This window comes from Podarcis muralis, chromosome 14, assembly GCF_964188315.1.
Source record: "Podarcis muralis chromosome 14, rPodMur119.hap1.1, whole genome shotgun sequence".
NCBI lineage: Eukaryota > Metazoa > Chordata > Lepidosauria > Squamata > Lacertidae > Podarcis > Podarcis muralis.
This window is the reverse complement of record NC_135668.1, coordinates 14,740,859-14,758,971: the sequence shown is the minus strand read 5'-3', so window position 1 is coordinate 14,758,971 and position 18,113 is coordinate 14,740,859. Positions and strand designations below refer to the sequence as shown.

Below are 18,113 nucleotides of genomic sequence, written 5' to 3'. Positions count from 1 at the left end.
TTTTACCCAGTTTTCCCTCTTGGTCCTCTACTCCTCTGGGGTCATGTCAGGATAATGCTGCTTGCTCACATGGAGAGCCAAGCAGCAGGGAAGTAGCCACAGCGTTTCCCCTTCCATTCATGAATGCAAGTTACTTTAGTGCAGGTATAATCATAACACAGATGGAAAATATTAAGACACCTTAACTGCTCAGGCCAACAGTACAATAATGGCTTAGTGCAATGCTGTCTTCGCAGGACCTGTCAATGAATGAGTGCTCTAGTAGGAGGAAGAAGTGGACTCCCTGATCACAGGTCTCTAAAAGTCACCCTGAGAATGGACTCAAAGCAGCCTAAGGCAGTGTTCCCCAACCTTGGGTCTCCAGCTGTTTTTGGACTACAACTCCCATCATCCCTCGCTAGCAAGACCAGTGGTCAAGGATGATGAGAATTGTAGTCCGAAAACAGCTGGAGACCCAAGGTTGGGGAACACTGGCCTAAGGGAACCAGGGAATAACTGCAGAACAACCAAATCATAAATTCATGCTTCCATTTATTTAATTGCATTAGTGTGCAATTGGGTAGAATACCACCTCCATGTTTTGTGTTCCTTATCTCCATAAAATAAAAGAGCTAGAGAAATGGGCGTAGCTAAGATTTTCCCAGTAGTGATGTATGGAAGTGAGAGCTGGACCATAAAGAAGGCTGATTGCTGAAGAATTGATGCTTTTGAATTATGGTGCTGGAGGAAACTCTTGAGACTCCCATGGACTGCAAGAAGATCAAACCTCTCCATTCTTAAGGAAATCAGCCCTGAGTGCTCACTGGAAGGACAGATCCTGAAGTTCAGGCTCCAATACTTTAGCCACCTCATGAGAAGAGAAGACTCCCTGGACAAGACCCTGATGTTGGGAAAGATGGAGGGCACAAGGAGAAGGGGACGACAGAGGACGAGATGGTTGGACAGTGTTCTCGAAGCCACCAGCATGAGTTTGACCCAACTGCGGGAGGCAGTGGAAGACAGGAGGGCCTGGCGTGCTCTGGTCCATGGGGTCACGAAGAGTCGGACACGAATAAACAACTAAACAACAACAACAAGGATTTATTTGGGAGCGAGGCAGGCTCCCAAATAAATTATTATTATTATTATTATTATTATTATTATTATTATTATTATTATTATTACGGTATTTATGTTAGGTGCGGCAGAACTGAGTAATCTGTGATGCAATTGGTCAGTTAAATATTTTGATTTATTTACTTTATTTATTTAGGGGGGCAGCTGCCCGCCCCCCCTGCACTCCTTGCTACACCCATGGCTGGAGACATATTTTTCAATAAAAGCAGTATGTTCAGGGAGGGGCCTGAATTACTCAAGGGATGAGAGAGCCTTCGGTGCTAAAGTCCTAGTTGCTATCCTGTGCTGCTGGCACTCCACTGACTTACCCTTCTCCTGCCTTGGAAGCTCAAGCCTGTAGAAGGTGTACCCTGTTTTACAATTTAGGAACAGCTTCATCTGTAAATCTTTCATCTCAACCCATGCATCATGAATTTGTTGAGGAGAGGCAACATGGGACTCTATCCTCTGGGGCAAAGCATTTCAAATACAGGCTTATATTGATGATGTAAACTCCATTGCTAGGGAACATTATTATTATTATTATTATTATTATTATTATTATTATTATTATTATTATTAATTCTCACTGTCTTCCTACACATTCAGCCAGGGAGACTCCAGATATTTATTTTTCTTGTTGTTGTTTTTTTAAAAATGACATTGAGTTCCAGAACGAAATATCAGTTCCCAGGCGCTGTTTGGTCAGGTTGTATTTGTGGATGGGAGAGCCAGGACCCAAACCAACTTCAGATAATGTTTAGAACAAATTCTGAAGCGCTAGCAATGGCAGTAATATATGCAGAGCAGGGCACATAAATTCCAGCCAAGAGCTGCTCAAAGTGACCTCGTTCAAGGCAAAGCATCTCTTCCACACCCTTCTGTGTCAGATTAAAATAATAGCCTTTCCCCTGACAGAGTTTGCTTGCAGGTAGGTTTGCAATGGACACAATAAATAAGAGATGCAGTGATAGGGCAGGTGTGGGGAGGGCCTTTGCTCTTTCTGTTATTGTTGAGACATTAATGCAACTTTATTTTTTATTTTTTTAAGGCTGCTGAGAAAAGGAATAAAGACCTGGAAGAGAAAGTCAGAGCTCTAAGGACAGAGGTGGAAGAGAGCAAACACAGACAAAACAACCTTAAGACTGAGTTACAGACTTTTTTAGACGTACTAGATGGAAAGATTGATGAATTGCATGACTTCCGGCAAGGACTATCTAAACTGGGAGTTGATAACTAGGGAATAGCAACATATATCTTTTTGTAAACTAACATTGGGTGGGTGTGCATTTTAATCCTAAATGTCTGTTCCACACAAAAAATAACCAGAGTATTCTTCTTGTTTGCAATGTGATTTGTACATAGAATTTAAAGATTTAATGGTTCTCTCCCCCACTACCCATTCTTCCTTTTCTTTCTTTCTTTCCAAAAATTGTTGTTGACTTTTCTTTTTTAAGGTAGAGCTTTCTTTATCTTGCTGTTTCTGGACTTTGAGGGTTTGTGAACAGGTGGGGGAGGGTTCTTGCCTCAGGAAAATGGAACTAGACCTACCTTAAAATGAATATGCATTAGTTGTTGCAGGGAAATTTCTATCTTAAGGGCTGCTGCAACCATAGAAACAGGAAGCGAGCCTTTTCCTAATCTTGATTATCAAGCCCTGTGCAGTTTTATTTGTGTGTGTGTGTGTAACAGACCACAGTGAAGATGAGAGAAGATGCTTGCAATTTGTCCATGGGCTTGAAAAAGAAAAATGCACTTGGGAGCAGCCATTGGCAGGTAGAGAAATATTCTTTTAGTAGATGCTCAAAGTAGAGGATCAAATTGTGAAGCCTCATTTGAAGAATTCAGTGGTGGCTTTTTATTTAATAATAAAAAAAATACCCACGAGGCCTTTTCATACAGAATTTACCATGTTCAACAATGTGCATTTGAAATCGGTGTAGAAATCGCAATGTGTTCAGGTGTAGCCCTTTGCACTCCTGGTAGAATGGACGTGGAGGTAGTTACCCAAAGTTGGTTGGCGGTTTCCAAGCCTTTGAGGGTGTTTAGAAATGCAGATGTTGTACATTAGCCATCTGAATGCCGGAGAAATGGGCACTGTTCCTAGGAACAGTGGCGTAGCGTGGGGGGTGCAGGGGGGGCCGGCCGCACCGGGCATAACATCTGGGGTTAGGGCAAATCCACAGGTTAGGGGGCGCAAATCCACAGGTTAGGGGGCGCAAATTACTTGCCTTGCCCCGGGTGCTGACAATCCACGCTACGCCACTGCCTAGGAACCAGGGTCAGTTCACTCCCAGAGCAAAGGATGTTAAGTAGGGAGCCTCAGGCCCAGGAGTCAAATGCCTCTCCAGCTGTCCCTTGGAAGTTCTCCAACGCCACATCCCTCGCTGGTCCTGCTTTGTACCACAAGTGTTTTTGCCTGGCTGGAATTTGCCCTTGAACTCTGGCGATGCCTTTTGCTTCTCCGGATGGAGAACAGAGCAGGCTGTGTGAGCGTGCATAGGAACTAACCTGTTACACAGAGGTAATATTAACGTTCTTTGCTCCATCCACTGGCATGTGGCCCTTGGGCTGGAACAGGTTCCCCATCCCTGATGTAAGCAGTTGGTCCTACAAGTTGCTGCCCCTAGCACTGGCTGGCAGCACCATTTTTACATCCAGGATACAGGTATTTGTTTTAAAACCATTTATGTTGCACCTCTTCACCCAGAGAAACCTCAGACGTTGGTTGCAACAAAGACTTTAAACCAGGGGTCAGCAAACTTTTTCAGCAGGGGGCCGGTCCACTGTCCCTCAGATCTTGTGGGGGCCGGATTATATTTTGAAGAAGAAGAAAAATGAACGGATTCCTATGCCCCACAAATAACCCAGAGATGCATTTTAAATAAAAAGGCACATTCTGCTCATGTAAAAAACACACTGATTCCCAGACTGTCCACAGGCCGGATTTAGAAGGCGATTGGGCTGGATCTGGCCCCCTGGCCTTAGTTTGCCTACCTATGCTTTAAACCATCATAAGGATTTAAAGAGCCTGTTTGAATAAAAGTATCAGTGACATGGAAATAAAGGTGGAAGCAAGACAAAGGAGCAGGTAAATTATAAATAAACGGTTCTGAATTTCTCAGTTGTTGCCAAAAGTCTAGGCAACAAGGGGAAAATGTGGTTAATTGGTGCCGTGCTGGCTATGAGGTTGGTGCCTGATATTAGATGCAGCAGCAACCAGGCACGAATTGGAGGGGAGGGGAATGGAAGAGTTGTTGCAGACAGTGGCACTGGTTGCAACTGGGTTTTAGAATTAAGTCTCCACCCAAGAGTCCTCAATCCAAGAATTCAGTGGGGTGTCTTCAAACTAAGCATCAAGACACATGGCCACCTAAAAAGGAACAACCTGGGACATCAACCCACCTTGAAGGTTTCTGCTCTGCCCCCAAAGACCTGCTCTTTAATTCCAAGATGAATCAAGGCTGGCGGTGGTCACATCTGGGATGAAACGAGAAAGTCATTTTCACATGCTCCAAAACACTCCCCTTAGCGCCTTCAGCTTCTTTCAGGGCTGAGCCCCTGGAATTACAAAAACCGGGTCCTGGGGCAGAGTCGTATCTCAAACTAAGCTCTGTACGAACCTTCCCAATCTTGTGCCTTCTACATGTTTGGGGCTACGTCTTCCATCACCCTGGCCATGCTAGCTGGGACGGATGGAAGCTGTCTAAAACTTCTAGAGGGCACCGGGGAAGGCTGCTGACACAAATGTCTGTCAGCTACTGAGACTGTATCACACTGGAAAACACTTTTTAGTCATGCCCGTTATGGATCTTAGTACTGTACTGGTAGTTACCCGAACTCACCTCCTTTGCCTGCCATGCAGATGTGTGGAAACTCAAAGGTGCCCTGCCTAACAGTGAGCTACCTCCTCTTCCATTTTTCTGTCCTGTGTGTTAAGCGCCTGCGGCTCCTAACTGCTTTTAAAACTGCAGGAGGGAGTTCAACTCATCATTCACAGTGCTCTCTCCTTTTGTGTCTGCCATTGCATGGGTGTGTGATTCAATTTTCTCTGCTCTTAATATAAAAAGCCACCTTCTTATTGAAAAAGCGTTGGACATAAAGCTCTCATTTTGGACTGTGTGACTCTCCCATTTCCTCGTAAGGTGCAAAGTATGAAGAGGGCAGTTTGCAACAGCTTCTTAGCTAATGAAACCTGATCCACTGCCAAAACAGTTAGCTATTCTTTCTGCTGATATATATGCATATCTATATTGCAGTGTGCCATGGGGTTTTATGGTGGTGATGGAGTCCGTGATTGCTTGAGCTTTTGCCTAATGTCTTGGTGGATAGTGGGGAGCGGAGAGAGGAGTCTGGCTGCCATTGGGTGAGCTTCTCAGATTCTAGAGAGGCAGGGTTAGCAGATGGGCCTAGGAAAGGAGGTTCAGAGTAGTGAGTGGTCCATAGGGAGGCGCGAGAAGAGAGGCGCAAGGCACAAGGATCTGAATGCACAAGCAGAGTTAACAAAACAGATCTGAAATAGCAAGCCAAGCATTTGGCTGCACCCAAAGCACACAGCTCTCCTTAATTTTTGCTTCCTTTGGCTCCTGAGAGCAAAGCCATCTGCTCACCAGTAAACCTTTCCCACTGAACTCCTTGGTACCAAATTTCCTGCCCCTTCGCCCACCCCATGCCTCTAATCTGATTTCTCGCTGCTTTGAGCCTCTGCCTAACCCACTTTTTCCTTCTTCCACAATTCACAGGCTCCTGATCCAAGATCACAAGTATTATCCGTGTAGGTGCCGGTGAAGGGCTGGGTTCAGAGCTTCTCTTTCAGGTCAGAACCAGGTGACTTAGGTGTGAGCTTAGGCTGAACTGAAGCCATGATGAGGAGCATGTGGGCAGCACAGGCCAAGGCCAACAGGGTGACAGGACTGGCCTTTTGTGCTATGTTCTCTTCTTTGGCAATTAAAACACAGAGGCGGTCCTTTGCCAGGAGCAAAGTCTTTGACTGGTTTTGTGTAGTGGTGAGTTGGCCAGGAGAGATTGCACGTTTGTTGTGCTATTAAGTTGGCTACCTCTGTCTTCCCAGAAAGTGGGGCTGTCCTAGCAGTAGTCAGACGATTTCAAGATGTTGATCATAGATATTTTCTCCCCTTTTGAAGTGACCACAGACCAGATCATTTGGGATCAAGTGGGGCTTAGAACCATTGCTCATTGGTAAGAGGGCATGCAATGATGCCAGCTTCAGTCCCCAGCATTTGCACTTAAAAAGCGTCAAGCCGCAGGTTATGGTAACAACCACTCTCCCCTGGGAAACCTGGAGAATTGTCAGTTGTATTCAGTCAGCCACTATTGGCTAAATGAACAAATATTCTGATATAATAAGGCTGCATCTTCCTGTACCCCGAATCTGGCTCCTAAAGCAATTTGGGGGAGCCTCAGGTGCTGCTGCCATATTCAATGCTTGCTCCCAATTTAAAAAATGGCAAAAAGGGTCCATACTAGCATTGTGTTTCCCTGAGGACTTTGCATGGCATGCCTGGAGATGTGTAAGAAATTTGATTCAGTTCATATTTGAATGTGAATGAAGCTACATAATTTGCACTATCCAAATACATAAATTGAAACACAGTCATCTTTGGGAATGTACGCGTTTCCGAATTTTGCAATGCTGTTCTACAGCCAAGTAATGGGTACAAAGAACGAATATACCAGGGTAAAGTGAAAATAATGATGTATACAAAAAAATTACTGTACAATATTTGGAGAAATTGCTTTGCAAAAATGTGCATTTTATGGGAAACTGCATACAAGTATACAGTGGTACCTCGCAAGACGAATGCCTTGCAAGACGGAAAACTCACAAGACGAAAGGGTTTTTTGTTTTTTGAGCTGCTTCGCAAGACGATTTTCCCTATGGGCTTGCTTCGCAAGACGGAAACATCTTGCAAGTTTGTTTCCTTTTTCTTAACACTGTTAATACAGTTGCGACTTGACTTCGAGGAGCAACTCATAGCACGCGGTGTGGTAGCCTTTTTTGAGGTTTTTGAAGACTTTGGTGATTTTTGAAGCTTTTCCAAAACTTTTCCGACACCGTGCTTCGCAAGACGAAAAAAAACGCAAGATGACAAAACTCGCGTAACGAATTAATTTCGTCTTGCGAGGCACCACTGTAAGTACATATTAAGAGAGATTTGCACTAAAATGCTGGTGAATTTTCATAAGCAAGTGCATTTCTCAAACTGATGTGGAGAACTGGACTTAAGACCGGATAAACAAGAAATTCAGAGTTACCAAAATTCAGAGGAACCTAGTCATGCCTCAGCAGGTTTATTTGCATAACTGAATGGATTTCTAACCAGACTTTCAGGGTGCATTGCCCTCACAAAATAGTTTGCCGAATAAATTTAAAGTGCATAAAGTGAGCATAATAACCAATGGTCAACAAATACAATACAATTGGCATTGCAATGTCATGAATTTAAAACCAACAACAAACTTTTCCCAAGCACAGCGTAAACAAAGGCAGGCTGGCTCAAAATGCCCAAGAGCTGCTTTCATGCTTAGCATTACTCCATGTTTTGCAAGGTACCAGTTAGTTCCATTTGGACCACCACCAGTGTGGCTAAGCAAGGGCCCATTTGGTTCAGCAACATGGAGCCCAGATCAAAGGCAGTAGAGAAGAAGACGTCAAAGCATCCCCACAGTTGGAACTGGTGTGGACCATCTGGAGCCTGAATGCTGAAGACACCCAGCACTAAAAGGTAAAGGGACCCCTGACCATTAGGTCCAGTCGCAGACGACTCTGGGGTTGTGGCGCTCATCTCGCTTTATTGGCCGAGGGAGCCAGCGTACAGTTTCCGGGTCATGTGGCCAGCATGACTGGCGAACCAGAGCAGCGCACAGAAATGCTGTTTACCTTCCCGCTGGAGTGGTACCTGTTTATCTACTTTGACATGCTTTCAAACTGCTAGGTTAGCAGGAGCGGGGACCAAGCAATGGGAGCTCACCCCATCGCAGGGATTCAAACCGTCGACCTTCTGATCGGCAAGCCCTAGGCTCTGTGGTTTAACCCACAGCGCCACCCGCGTCCACCCATCACCACCAGTCTTCAAAACCACACCTAAGACCGCCCGGGTTAGATAAGCTAGGGAGATTGTTGGGGAGCAGGTTATACCCACAAAATACTCATTCTGTTCTCTCTACATTATCCTCAATTACAAGCCCCGAAACCCAAAACCTGATATGTCTGGTACCCTGGTCAGGAAAATGAAACTTTTGACAGTTCTCTCATCCAGGGTTAACCCCCTGGTGGCTGTCAATTCTCCATTTAATGATCTGGCACCCCAAAGCACCATCTTCAGACCAGGGGGGTGGGCTAGCAATTTTGAAGAAGTTACTGTCTCAAATACTGAATGCTATGTTCAGTAGTAATAAGATACCTTGAGTCAAAAAGGGCACTATATATAAGGTATCTATTAAAGAACGCTGGGGTTGTATCCAAGGCTCGCCCTGCTCAATGTAGACCCACTGAAGTTAATAGACATGACTAACTTAGGTTCATTCATTTCAGTGGGTTTACTCTGAGTAGGCCTTAGTTGGCCACAACCCTCTGCAAATATGCTTGATATTAATATGTATACTGTATTCTGTTGGTGGAAGATGTGTTGAATGGAGTTTGTAGAATGGCTAGCCAGTATGACATTTTACTGTGATAAAATGAAAAGGTGGAAATTAACTTTTAAAACATCAAGGTGCCTATATATGCATATTAAATTTATGTGCATATTTGTAAATGATTGATTGATTACTATATTGCTTCTTTCTATTGCTTTGGCTTCTTATACCCCTGGTCTTAAGGACGCTGAGCCAGTCTGTAGGTAAAGCACATGGTTCTTTGGACTGTACCATTTCACATTAGGGTGTGTTTGTGTGAAGCCTGCTTTTACTATGGGAAAGGACCCAAATGGGGATAGTCGCGCCAGCTGTGGTTTTGAAATGGAACTACCCCCAAAGCTCTGTACTGTGTGTTTCATCTGTACCTGTAGATTATTCTAATTACCTGGATGCAACTTTCCGTCGATTCCAGTGGTGCTTTCACAAAAGTGTGCTTGCGATCATAACCTGAAGGCCGCTTCATGTAAATTGCTGGACTGGGGCAAAAGATGAATTTCTGGGATCTGTTAGTAACCCACTCTAATGATGTCAACCTTACCACTTAGTGGAAATCATGCAGACACACCCCTCTTTTAAGGAATGAAAATATATCTTGTGGGAAACTGGTGCACAATAACAAGTTCAGTTTGCAATAATCATTATTTACTTATTTATATGCTGCTTATAAGCCAACATGGCTTCTAAGTGGAGCATGTAGCCATCTGCAGTCTTGTAACTTGTTACAGTGCAACCAGAGTAGCTGGATGGATGTGTGCCGATGACTTGAGATAACTGTTGGCATTTATATATGTAGCTCTTCCTGAGGTGTTAAATGCGCTTCATGTAACATCACCAGAGTAATACTTGCAACAACCTTGGGAGGGAGGTTAGTATTGCTTTCCACCTATTGTAGAAGGAGGAAAGGTAAAGGTAAAGGGACCCCTGACCATTTGGTCCAGTCATGACTGACTCTGGGGTTGCGACGCTCATCTTGCTTTATTGGCCGTGGAAGCCGGCGTACAGCTTCCGGGTCATGTGGGCAGCATGACTAAGCCGCTTCTGGCGAACCAGAGCAGCACACGGAAACGCCGTTTACCTTCCCGCTGGAGCGGTACCTATTTATCTACTTGCACTTTGACGTGCTTTCGAACTGCTAGGTTGGCAGGAGCTGGGACAGAGCAATGGGAGCCCACCCCTTTGCGAGGATTCGAACCGCTGACCTTCTGATCGGCAAGTCCTAGGCTCTGTGGTTTAACCCAGCTGCATTTAAATCCAAGGGTGCTTCTGCAACCATAGCTCATGCTTTGTGACAAAGCTTTGACACCGGCACTGTACAGTACACAGCATAGATGTGGCCACCTGGCCTTTGTAGCATTTGGAAGCATTGATAGCAAGTTCGTATCAGGTGCCATAACTGAATGGATTTGTCCCAGTGTGGCAGGACCAGATACCTTAACTGGGCATTTGCACTGCATACAGACAGGGCCAGCTCCATCATTGGGGAGCTGTCCCATGGGCCCTGAAGCCTTTGCCTTGGAGATTCACAGCCGCCATCTTGGATTTCTGACAATGCCACAGAAGTTGAGTCATTTAATGGCATTGTGGGGAGAACTGGCTGCCATCACAAATAGCGAAACTCCCAGGGACAAATTATCCTAGCAAGTCTCAAAAAGCTCATTGCTTGAGACTTTAGAAGGCTGCTGGTCTGAATGAGCATCATATGCTTCAACTTTTCAACTTTCGGTTTGACTCTTGTAGTGGCAACAAGTAGTGGGTTGGCAGATTTTGGATTCCTGTAGTGATTCTGGGCTATTGAAGCTGTTATTACCTTAAATGGATCTGGAATGTGAGGCCATGATTCTAAGCACAATTCCTTAGAAGTATATTTCATTTTAACATCATGGCCATGATCCAATACAGTCCTGAGTTTGACTTATTTTGAGCATGGCTGATAGCACACAGGTTTGCCCCCATGGCATTTAGGAAACCTAGTGTGAGTTATTAAAATGTTTTGAGTAAAAATGTATCTGGGCAGTTAAGGGAATTAACTTGTGTTTTCTGATTTCTAATACCGGCTAGCAATAATTTTATTTTAGCCATATGCCAACCAAGAAGAAATATTGTCCCCCTAAAAAGGTACAAACTGATATCCTAAGTCTTGCACAATTGTCTTCAATTTGATGTGTGTGTCTGGCAGAGAGAGGGGGAGATTAGTTGACAATACTAGAAAAAGGCATTTTGAATTTATTATGCTACAGATTGTGATACATTCTGAAATTGAATGTTGATGTACAGAGCACTTTTAAGAACCGAAATATATTCTTCCCTTGTAGTTAACAAATACGAGAGTATTTTAGTGCGATATTGCTATACCAAATGTTCTAAAAGTAAGATGAGCCTTTAGTAATTTGCAATATGTTCTCATGGTTCCAAGTAAGGTTTAGTGAAAGATGAATTAACTGATTATAAGAGTGTGGGAAAACATTGCAGTGATTAAACTGTATATTTTTATCCAGATATAAAATATGATTAATCAACCTGAAGATATTATTGTAGGTTGATTGGTGTGAAATTATCTTTTACCTTGTTACTTGTTTGCTGTGAACAAGTCCCTTTCCTCCATGTCACTGAATATTCAGCAAACATTGATATGTGGAATCTCTTCTAGTAGCAGTAAATGATGGTTTTTTATATATATATATTTGGAAAAGCAAAACATTTTTCTTTTATGAATTTTCTGTAATTTTTATCTGATTTTATTGTATTATAGAGTCATTTATGTCATATATTTAAGTTTTAAAAAAAACACAACAATACAAAGTTCTGTCCTGACTCGATAAACTTCCGGTTTTCTGAATTACACTTCCTTGTTGCTTTGTGTTCTACTTGGGAGAGTTCCCTCTGCCCTTCAAATAAAAGTCAACCTGGATTTGAATGTATGCAGAGCACTTTAATTGAGCAAGACCACTGCTGTTGATCCCCCAGTGTGCTGTTTGAAATAAACAGCGCCTTCGGGGAAAAGAGCAACACAGGTGTGTGTGTTTGGCATAGATTTTGAGTGGGTAGAATGTTATGGGAAGGGAAGTGGCCCCAATGTGGATTAAAACCCTGTTTGGTGGATATTTCAGGGGATGGGGAGACAGTGACCAGTTCTAAGCACGCTTTTAAAAATGGGTGGCATATCACATGTGATTTAGTCCCGCCTGAACATAGCAACAGTCTGGTATCCCCAGCCCTAATTCGCCATTTCCCTTCCCATAGTTGCATAGCGGTTTGACTTCACCCCCGGAGGCGAAGTGCATTGCCTCTCGAGACAGACATATGCTAACAACAGACGCCACTCTATTCCCCCCCCCCACATATTTTATTTATTTGCATTTCAAATACAATTCAGAATTGTAATATCTTCTATTTCTTTCAAAGATACAGTCACACCTCATGTTATGTCCACTTCATGTTATGTTCTTTCAGGTTACATCCCAGGGCGACCCGGGAGTTACTTCCGGGTTTCGCCACTCGCGCATGCACAGAAGCGCAAAATGATGTCACACGCATGCGCAGAAGCGGCGAATTGCAACCTGCGCATGTGCAGAAGACCTCTTCTGAAGGCTGGCGGGGGGCGAAAATCTTTGTCCCCCCTGCCTGCCTGCCTTTAAAAGCCCTCCCGGGAGAGCTTTTAAAGGCAGGCAGGCAGGCAGGCAGGCAGGCAGGCAGGCAGGGGGGACAAAGATTTTCGCCCCCCCGCCAGCCTTCAGAAGCCGGGGGGGCGAAAGTCTTTGCTCCCCCCCCCCCCACGGCAGCATTTTAAAATCGCCCCGGACAGCGGAGGACTTCTCCGCTGTCCGGGGCGATTTAAAAGCCCTCCCGGGAAGGCAGGCAGGGGGGACAAAGATTTTCGCCCCCCGCCAGCCTTCCCCTCTTTTGAAGCAAGGGGCGGCAACGGGGAGAAGATCGCTTCTCCCCTTTGCCGCCCCTTGCTTCAAAAGGGGTCCGGGGAGAGAGGAGAAGGCGCGCGCCTTTCCCTCTGTCCCCTCTTTTGAAGCAAGGGGCGGCAACGGGGAGAAGATCGCTTCTCCCCGTTGCCACCCCTTGCTTCAAAAGGGGTCCGGGGAGAGAGAGGAAGCGCGCGCCTTTCCCTCTGTCCCCTCTTTTGAAGCAGGGGGCGGCAACGGGGAGATCGCTTCTCCCCTTTGCCGCCCCTTGCTTCAAAAGGGGTCCGGGGGGAGAGAGAGGAAGGCGCGCGCCTTTCCCTCTGTCCCCTCTTTTGAAGCAAGGGGCAGCAACGGGGAGAAGATCGCTTCTCCGCGTTGCCGCCCCTTGCTTCAAAAGAGGTCCGGGGAGAAAGGGGAAGACGCCAGCATTTTAAAAAACCTCGGGACAGCGGGGGACTTCTCCGCTGTCCGGGGCGAATTTAAAATGCTGGCGGGCGGCAGCGAAGCCTTCGCTGCCGCCCGCCAGCATTTTAAAAAACCTCGGGACAAAGGAGAAGTCCCCCGCTGTCCCGGGGTTTTTTTAAATGCTGCTGGGCGGCAGCGCTGCCGCCCGGCAGCATTTTTAAATCGCCCCGGACAGCGGAGAAGTCCCCCGCTGTCCCGGGGTTTTTAAAAAACCTCTCCGCCCCCCGCCAGGCTTCAGAGCAGCCTTCCGAAGCCTGGCAGCGGGAGGAGGTCCGAGGACAGTGGGCAAGACGCCCTGTCCCGGAGATTTCCCTATGGGCTTTCGTCTTGCGAAGGAAGCCCATAGGGAAATTCGTTTTGCGAAGCGTCTCCAAAACGGAAAAACCTTTCGTCTAGCGGGTTTTCCGTCTTGCGAGGCGTTCGTCTTGCGGGGCACCACTGTACCACGTATGGATCATCTTCAAGTAGTTTTCCTTTAGTGTATGACAAACAGCGAACTTCAATCCACTTTTCTGTTAAGTTGTGGGTGAACATATCAGACGACACAGCAATTCTTCAAGCAGCTCTTGTTTATTCACAGGCCAGAACAGAACTGAACTGAAGGGCTCAGCCAGCCTGCTTATATAGAGCTCCACTACAAAAGCAACAGTAACAACTTTCTGTAACTATCCAATCACTGAACGTCACTTTCAATTCCTTATTTGCATATGTGGACCTGAGTGAAAACTATCTACAGTATCCCCCAGGGTGAGAACTTCAGCACATTACATTTTCCACAATTGTTCCCATAAATCTAACTCAATGTTAGATTTAGAGAAGTGGCAATAAACAGACATGGCTTCCCCAGCAGAATTCTGGGAGCTGTACTTTGCTAAGGGTGCTGAGCATTGCTTAGATATGCCTATTACCCTTCCAGAGGTAGAACTCCCAGAGTTCCCTATGAAACTATATTTCCCAGAATTATGGGGATGGGTGGGTTGAAAGGCAGAATTGTTAAAGTGGCGTAAAGGTAAAGGGACCCCTGACCATTAGGTCCAGTCATGGCCGACTCTGGGGTTGCAGTGCTCATCTCACTTTATTGGCCAAGGGAGCCGGCGTACGGCTTTTGGGTCATGTGGCCAGCATGACTAAGCCGCTTCTGGTGAAACCAGAGCAGCACACAGAAACGCCGTTTACCTTCCCGCCGGAGCGGTATCTATTTATCTACTTGCACTTTGACGTGCTTTCGAACTGCTAGGTTGGCAGGGGCAGGGACCGAGCAACGGGAGCTCACCCCGTCGCGGGGATTTGAACCGCCGACCTTCTGATCGGCAAGTCCTAGGCTCTGTGGTTTAACCCACAGCGCCATCTGCGTCCCAAAGTGGCGTAAGTGTGCTTTAAATGTATGGTGCGGATGTGCCCTTGTTCCCGCTTGACTCATCCCTGGCAAATTCTGTTTTATGAGCTTTCGGCGTCTAAGCATCCCAAAGCAGGCAGCATGAAACAGAATTATGTTGCTCACACTTAGCCAGGTACCAAGGGGGAACGTAGGAGAAAAAGCCGTTTCACGTCATCTGTTGCCATAATGTTCTCTCCTCTGCAAAGCTGTGGCGTGGCTGTCTCCGAGGCAGGAAAAGCCTTTGGGGGAATGTAAACAGCAACGTCAGAACGAAGGCCCTCCCTCTTTAGAACCGAATAGCTTCTTAGAGGAATCCAGGCAACCGCTGTTGCTATGGATACGGCAGCACTCGGTGATGGTGGCCTACAGGAACATTTCCGAAACGAGCTCCTAATTATAGTATACCAAATCACCCACTCAAAACTAAGACAGCTTGGGAAAGTTTGACAAAATGCTTTTTTTTTTCATTCTACACAGAAAGCAAGGCAGAAAACAAGTCACTTTATGCAATTGTGCTCTCAAACATACACCAATTATTATTAAAAAGGTAAAGGTAAAGGTACCCCTGCCTGTACGGGCCAGTCTTAACAGACTCTAGGGTTGTGCGCCCATCTCACTCAAGAGGCTGGGGGCCAGCGCTGTCCAGAGACACTTCCGGGTCACGTGGCCAGCGTGACAAGCTGCATCTGGCGAGCCAGAGCCGCACACGGAACGCCGTTTACCTTCCCGCTAGTAAGTGGTCCCTATTTATCTACTTGCACCCGGGGGTGCTTTCGAACTGCTAGGTTGGCAGGCGCTGGGACCGAACAACGGGAGCGCACCCCGCCGCGGGGATTCGAACCGCCGACCTTTCGATCGGCAAGCCCTGGGCACTGAGGCTTTTACCCACAGCGCCACCCGCGTCCCCTTTTACCCACAGCATCACCTGCGTTACCAAGTTGTATTAATAGTGTTATTTGGGCACACACACATTTTTAGAATATCACACGTACGCACCCCAGTCTTCACATTTTAAGTAGACTGGTATTTATATGTGATAGGCTATAGTCATTCTGGTCTTAGACCTCGGATGGGCAGGTGTGAAGTGGCAATAGACGTCTAAAAATGTGGCAAGGCTTTGGCAGTATGCAATTTTTTAAGTGAAACCAATTGCACCCTAGTCGCACTAAAAATTACAAGCACTTTTATACCATGGCTTCCCCCAAATAATTCTGGGAACTGTAGCTTGTTAGAGTGCTGAGAGTTGTCAAGATACCCCTATTACCTTTACAAAGCTGCAATTTCTAAAGTGGTTTAACAATAAATTCCTCTTTCTTGGGAACTCTGTGACTCTGGGAGGTAGGGTTATTGGTTTGATCTTGTTTTTATTGTTTGTTTTGTGTTCTCATTTTGTACTTTTATGTTGTGTAGTGCCCAGTGTTCTTCAGATGATGGACGGCATATAAATTTAATAAGTAGTTGTTATAAGAATGTTAAGGTCACACACACACACACACACACACACACACACACACACACACACATATATATATATATATATATATATATATATATATATATAAAAATGTTCATAACTGTATATATAAACCACATGTCAGAAACCCCACAGAAAAGGTCCTGAACAAATTGACCTCAGATATTTCTCTGCAAGGTCAAAGTGGGAAACCTCCCCATTGTCTCTTTCCTCACAAATACTGTCTTAAGGGCACATTAAAGATATGAACAGGGTGTGAGCCAGCGTACAGCTTCCGGGTCATGTGGCCAGCATGACTAAGCCGCTTCTGGCAAACCAGAGCAGCACACAGAAACGCTGTTTACCTTACCGCCAGAGCGGTACCTATTTATCTACTTGCACTTTGCTTTTGAACTGCTAGGTTGGCAGGAGCAGGGACCGAGCAACAGGAGCTCACCCCGTCGCGGGGATTCGAACCGCTGACCTTCTAATCGGCGAGCCCTAGGCTCTGTGGTTTAACCCACAGCGCTACCCGCGTCCCTTCAGTAGGAGAGCCCAATTTGCACATCTGCAAAAGAAAACCCCACAACAACACTCTCTCTCTCTCTCTCTCTCTCTCTCTCTCTCTCACACACACACACACACACACACACACACACACACACACACCAAGGGCTATGGTTTAACCCACAGCGCCACCCGCATCCCTACTGAGCATTGTAGTATCCACTAATCCAGAATGCAGCAGCAAGACTGGTGACTGGGAGCGGCTACTGAAACCACATAACACCAGTCTTACAAGACCTACATTGGCTCCCAGTACGTTTCCAAGCACAATTCAAAGTGTTGGTGCTGACCTTTAAAGCCCTAAATGGCCTTGGCCCAGTATATCTGAAGGAGCATTTCCACCCCCATCATTCAGCCTGGACACTGAGGTCCAGCGCCGAGGGCCTTCTGGCGGTTTCCTCCCTGCGTGAAGCAAGGTTACAGGGAACCAGGCAGAGGGCCTTCTTGGTAGTGGCACCCGCCCTGTGGAATGCACTCCCATCAAATATCAACTAAATAAATAACTATCTGACGTTTAGAAGACATCTGAAGGCAGCCCTGTTTAGGGAAGTTTTTAATGACTGATGTTTTAATGTATTTTTAATCTTTTGTTGGAAGCCGCCCAGAGTGGCTGGGGAAACCTAGCCGGATGGGCGGGGTATAAATAATAAATTGTTGTTGTTGTTGTCGTTGGACTTGTCCCCGAGTCAACAGGCCTGGGAGCCAGCTGCGCTGTTTCTCTTACAGGTAAAACCCCTCTGTGAACATCCGCAGTGGCCAATAAATAGCAAATACTAAAAAGAAGTGGCTATAGTCCGTGTTGTGTTACGTTTTCCTGCTGCGACACGAACCCCCATAAGTGTGCATGCCAGCATGTTAAAAGCAATCCTTGGGCTGCTCCGATCTTTAGGTCAATTTATAGCTCTGTGGGAAATGCCTCTCCGCCCATCCTGCCCCGCACCTCCAGCTCACCTCGATGCTAATTTTAATTGGCTTGTCAGGAGAGAGGCAGCGAAAGTTTCCGCTAGGTGAGAAGAGAAGAGGGTGGCGTGTAATTGCTGTCGCCACCTCTGCAGCTCTTGGGCACTTGAGATGGAGACGGAGATCGAGGAGGAGGAGGATTCCAATGACTCATTCTTTAATAATATTGATTGGGATAAAGCTGCAGCTGCAGCTTCATAGGCAAAAGCAGGAAAGGTCTCCCAGAGATGTACCATTTCCTGACTTGTTGGTTAGAGAGAGAGAGAGAGAGAGAGAGAGAGAGTGAGTTTTGTGGGGTTTTCTTTTGCAGATGTGTGAATTGGGCTCTCCTACTGAAGGGACGCGGGTAGCACTGTGGGTTAAACCACAGAGCCTAGGACTTGCCAATCAGAAGGTCGGCGATTTGAATTCCCGTGACGGGGTGAGCTCCCGTTGCTCGGTCCCTGCTCCTGCCAACCTAGCAGTTTGAAAGCACATCAAAGTGCAAGTAGATAAATAGGTACCGCTCCAGCGGGAAGGTAAACGGCGTTTCCGTGCGCTGCTCTGGTCCGCCAGAAGCGGCTTAGTCATGCTGGCCACATGACCCGGAAGCTGTATGTCGGCTCCCTCGGCCAATAAAGCGAGA

General features: G+C 46.1%; 1 protein-coding gene across 2 annotated transcripts in view; it reads left to right on the top strand.

The window, feature by feature from the left end:
- Positions 1 to 11,672, top strand: part of HOMER2 (homer scaffold protein 2) — a 91,806-nt gene extending 80,134 nt beyond the window's left edge. For both annotated transcript variants that reach the window (XM_077918837.1, XM_077918838.1), the window contains exon 9: positions 2,147 to 11,672. In XM_077918837.1, the coding sequence (XP_077774963.1) occupies positions 2,147 to 2,335 (189 nt within the window). In that variant the 3' untranslated portion in view covers positions 2,336 to 11,672. The remainder of the gene's footprint in view (positions 1 to 2,146) is intronic.
- Positions 11,673 to 18,113: the final 6,441 nt, after the last annotated feature.